The sequence below is a fragment of the Austrofundulus limnaeus genome, unplaced genomic scaffold (assembly GCF_001266775.1).
Source record: "Austrofundulus limnaeus strain Quisiro unplaced genomic scaffold, Austrofundulus_limnaeus-1.0 Scaffold24, whole genome shotgun sequence".
In the NCBI taxonomy this organism is placed as follows: domain Eukaryota; kingdom Metazoa; phylum Chordata; class Actinopteri; order Cyprinodontiformes; family Rivulidae; genus Austrofundulus; species Austrofundulus limnaeus.
Window position 1 is genome coordinate 2,826,433 of NW_013952426.1, and position 4,098 is coordinate 2,830,530.

The 4,098-nt window shown below is 38.7% G+C and overlaps 1 protein-coding gene across 1 annotated transcript in view; it reads left to right on the forward strand.

The window, feature by feature from the left end:
• Nucleotides 1-4,098, forward strand: part of nop9 (NOP9 nucleolar protein) — a gene marked incomplete at its 5' end in the record, with an annotated part of 14,803 nt that overhangs the window by 5,156 nt on the left and 5,549 nt on the right. The window contains 3 exon segments of the mRNA XM_014004496.1: nucleotides 761-997; nucleotides 2,939-3,151; nucleotides 3,984-4,091. Of these exon segments, the coding sequence (XP_013859950.1) occupies nucleotides 761-997; nucleotides 2,939-3,151; nucleotides 3,984-4,091 (558 nt within the window).

Below are 4,098 nucleotides of genomic sequence, written 5' to 3' on the forward strand. Positions count from 1 at the left end.
CTGAAGGTGGGGACAAAACAAAACCCCACATTATTGTCTGTTCAAAGTTAATTTCAACTCTGTTTCTGATGAAAATAGAAAGTTCTGTTGACATTCTTACTAACTTGTTAGCGCAGCATGTTGTGATCACGTGAGCGCTACATACTGGATCCAAGCGCTGCTGGATAGAAACACTGGAGCGGAGTCAGTGAACTGCTGGAACGGACTGCTAATATCGGAGCGCTTATATCGGACATTTTTTATGCAGGCCGATAAAATCCGATACTCGTTTTTTGGCTGATATCGGACCGATATCCGATATCGATATCGGATCGGGACACCCCTACTTTTTATGTGAATTCTTGTTCAGGTTTTGCTTAGAATTGACGTTAAAGTCTGTAAAACTGAAACCACGAATCAGAAGGTACTCTGTATGTAAGAGGACGCCGTAAATGTGGAAACGATCTTCAACCGAGGACGATGTCACTGTGTGACCTGTAGTTTTGGTTAAATGTTAAATGGACTGTATTTATAAAGCACCTTTTCTATCCAACCAGGATACTAGAATCACTTTACACAACAATCTGTGTCCTCATTTCCCCACACGTCAGAGGCAGTGAGGGGTCAGAGTCTTCAACATGTAGAAGGACGACTCCCGAAACCACTCAGCCACAGCAAGAGTTTATGAAGTTAGCATGAATGCTAAAGTGTTTAACAAARCATTAGTCTGCCCACCCCTGCCTGTAATGTTTGATGGTTCTTCTCTCTTCGTCCTCTTTAGGGATGTTCGTGGAGAACGTCCTCACTGAGGTGAAAGGTAGAGCTGCCCTGGTGGCGATGGACCCAACAGGAAGTGTCACTCTGCAGCGGCTGCTCCAGCTGTCCAGCCTCCAGCAGGTGGGAGCGGTGCTGCTCCAGCTGGGGGGAGAAGCAGGCTCTGGGTTTAAGGCGGTTTCTTGTGACCCGTGCGGGGGACACGTAATGGAGGACGCACTCAGACAGATGTCCAGGTGGAACGGTAAGAAATCAGTCTGATTTGTTTTTATTTATTTTTTTATGTGTTTGCTTATGTTCAACTTGATTCTTGCTTATAACTCTATGAAAGATTAACTGCTGTGGTTAAAGGTCCCAGGTTGGACAAATGTGAGTTTTATTATATTTTATTGATTTTAGAAAAACTCTGAGAAGCAAAACCTGAAAACATGAGCTGTGAAAATGATCTGATAGCAGCTACAGCAGCCAACAGCTCTGGAGTGAAACAAAATTCATGTAAAAATTAGGGGGAAAAAATAATTTAACCTCCCTGAATTTCATTCCTGCAGATCCAATCCAATCCAACCTTATTTGTAAAGCACKTTTTGCACCACAGCAAACCAAAGCGCTCTACAGAATCAACATTCCAACACAGCTCATGCATAAAACATAATCAATCWTATTCTGCAGATACATTTTAATATTCTGGCTGTAAATGTTATAGCTTCCTGCTGCCACAATTATTTGCCTCCAAATAATCTAACTATAATATAACTCTAGGTAATCAAGCATACCTGACTTTTTTTCCAAGGAGGACAAATTTACCTRCTATCCTAACAGATCTGCCTGCTTCCTGTGAAGGTGAAGTTATGTAATAAATTATTAAATGTTTAAGTATTATGCGTTTGGGACGTGAGCAGATCAGTGCATCCAGAGAGGTACCAGAACTGGTTACGCCCACCCCTCCTCCCTAACTAAGCCCCCACCTGCCCGGGACATTGGTACCTAAAGTCTAATGTGATTGGAGCGTCATCATCATYGCACACACAATTAGATACAGTATGTATATGATGTCTGTCTTTACGACAGAGTATTAGGGCCACACAACAAGATTTTTTTTTAAATTACGAGAATAAAATCATAATATTACGAGATTAAAGTCATCATATGATAATAAAGTAATAATACTGCAACATTAAAGTCGTATGAAAATAAAGTCATATTATGAGAATAAAGTTGTAATATTAAAATATGAAAATAAAGTCATATTATTATGAGAATAAAGTCATAATATTACGAGATTAAAGTCATCATATGATAAAAAAGTAATAATATTGCGATATTAAAGTCGTATGGAAAAAAAAGTCGTATTATGAGAATAAAGTTGTAATATTAAAATATGAGAATAAAGTCATATTATGAGATTCAAGTCATAATATAAGAATAAAGCCGTAATGTTATGAGATTAAAGTCATTATTATAAGGATAAAGTTGCAATATTACAAGATTAAAGTCATAATATTCTAAAATTAAAGTCATAATACTATACCCTTTACACAAAAAAGCATGCAGTTACCACTGCATTAAAATGAGGAATGTTGAGCAACTTGTCAAGTTGTTCTTTAGTAATGCTTAAAATAAATATCTTTTAGCACATTAGCATCAAATTATCAATAGCAGGACTTGGAAATTGTGCAAACGACTATATGATAAACTGAAGCTGCATTGTAATTAATGGATGCATTGACAGATTTAGTCGTCACATAGTTAATTTGGATGAAAGCGTATTAATCTAACAGTGACCCAAGTCATTGTGGACTACTTTATAAACAGATACATGGCTGTACACGGCAGGTGCGAGGAAAATAAGGAGGAAATGAGGATCGGAAAATGGACACATCATGTAAGATTATGATTTTTTTCTCATAATATTACAACTTTGTTCTCAGAATATTATGACTTTATTCTCATAATAATAATAATAATAAAATCTCGTTGTGTGGCCCTAATACTCCGCCGTATGTCTTAGATAACAAGTAAAACAATAATTTTGTGTCAGTCTCGGCTGCACTTCTGAGCTCTTCCTGAAGGGGACGTGATGAGGTCAAACTCATTAAAGAATTCAGAGCTTCAGTCACTAACAGTTTGTTAGGACTGAAAGAAACCAGCGAGATGGCATGTTTCTGTGTGTTTCATATTGCTGCAGAAACACAGACAGATTCTGCTGCCACCACAGAAGAAGAAGAAGAAGAGCAGGAGGGCAGCGAGTTGTTGGAGGCCCAGGTGTTGTCTTTGAGTAGGGCGGTCAGAGGCAACGTCGCCGACTTCATCAGACAAGTTCACGGCTCACATGTGGTCCGCACTCTTCTCCACGTGCTKGGGGGCTGCATCGGACCACCTCGCACAGAGACTCGTCCAGGTGAACACACACTCCCACACAAGAACCTGTCCAAACACTGCAGTTTRTTATTAAGTAGCTTTGACACTTAATTTATAGTTGCCTGTTTTAGTCCCGRYTCAATATGTTGAAAGTGTTCAACATGGTTTAGGAAGTGAGTTTAAATCATAGACGGTTTTATTAAGTCTAGTATCAAGAAAAATGGATGAGACCAGCGATGAGGATCAAACTGGACACGACTGCTCGCACAATCTAAAGCTGCGATGGACAAWATTGAAGTAATAATATTGGACAACAGTCACAGGTGGTTCTGACATGGGAAAAGTAAGACTTTTATTAGAAAACAAAAGGGATGAAGCTCTAGAAACGCAGGAAGCAACAAAAACTCTCCAATAAAAATGATGTTTTTCCTCAATTTGTGTTTGATTTATCTTATTGGCCACATTTCATTAAGTCTATAATCCTTCTTTACATCCATGGGCTTAATAATTTATCTACCAGGACTGTCTCCTTGCAGTTTTCCCATTTATGCTTACAAGAACAAGCATCTCATATTTCCTCATCTCATATACAACTTTTTCCTAGTGAGTTCATCCAGAGATGATGATCCTGAAACAGAGAAGTTTTTAACAGTTTTAATGTCCTCATTGAGCAGCAGTAAACTTGCTGACAGAGAGATCGTTTTCTTCCAAAATGAAAGATTTCATTCTGCTTTTTATATCTAACCACTCATGTCATTTTYCCCCCAAAAAAATCCAGCACAAAAACTAATATAAGGTTTTTATGATTTTATCGCTTGTTGGTTCAGGCTGGAGGTTTTAACTCTGGGCTCATGTTTTTTGTTTTTCGACAGGCAGAAAAGATGGCAGCCGTGCTCCCCAGCTKACTGACTTTGAGATCCCCACGTCGTTCTGGTTCGAGCTGAAGAGTCTCACAGAGAGCTTGATGGAGAACATTAACTGTGAGTC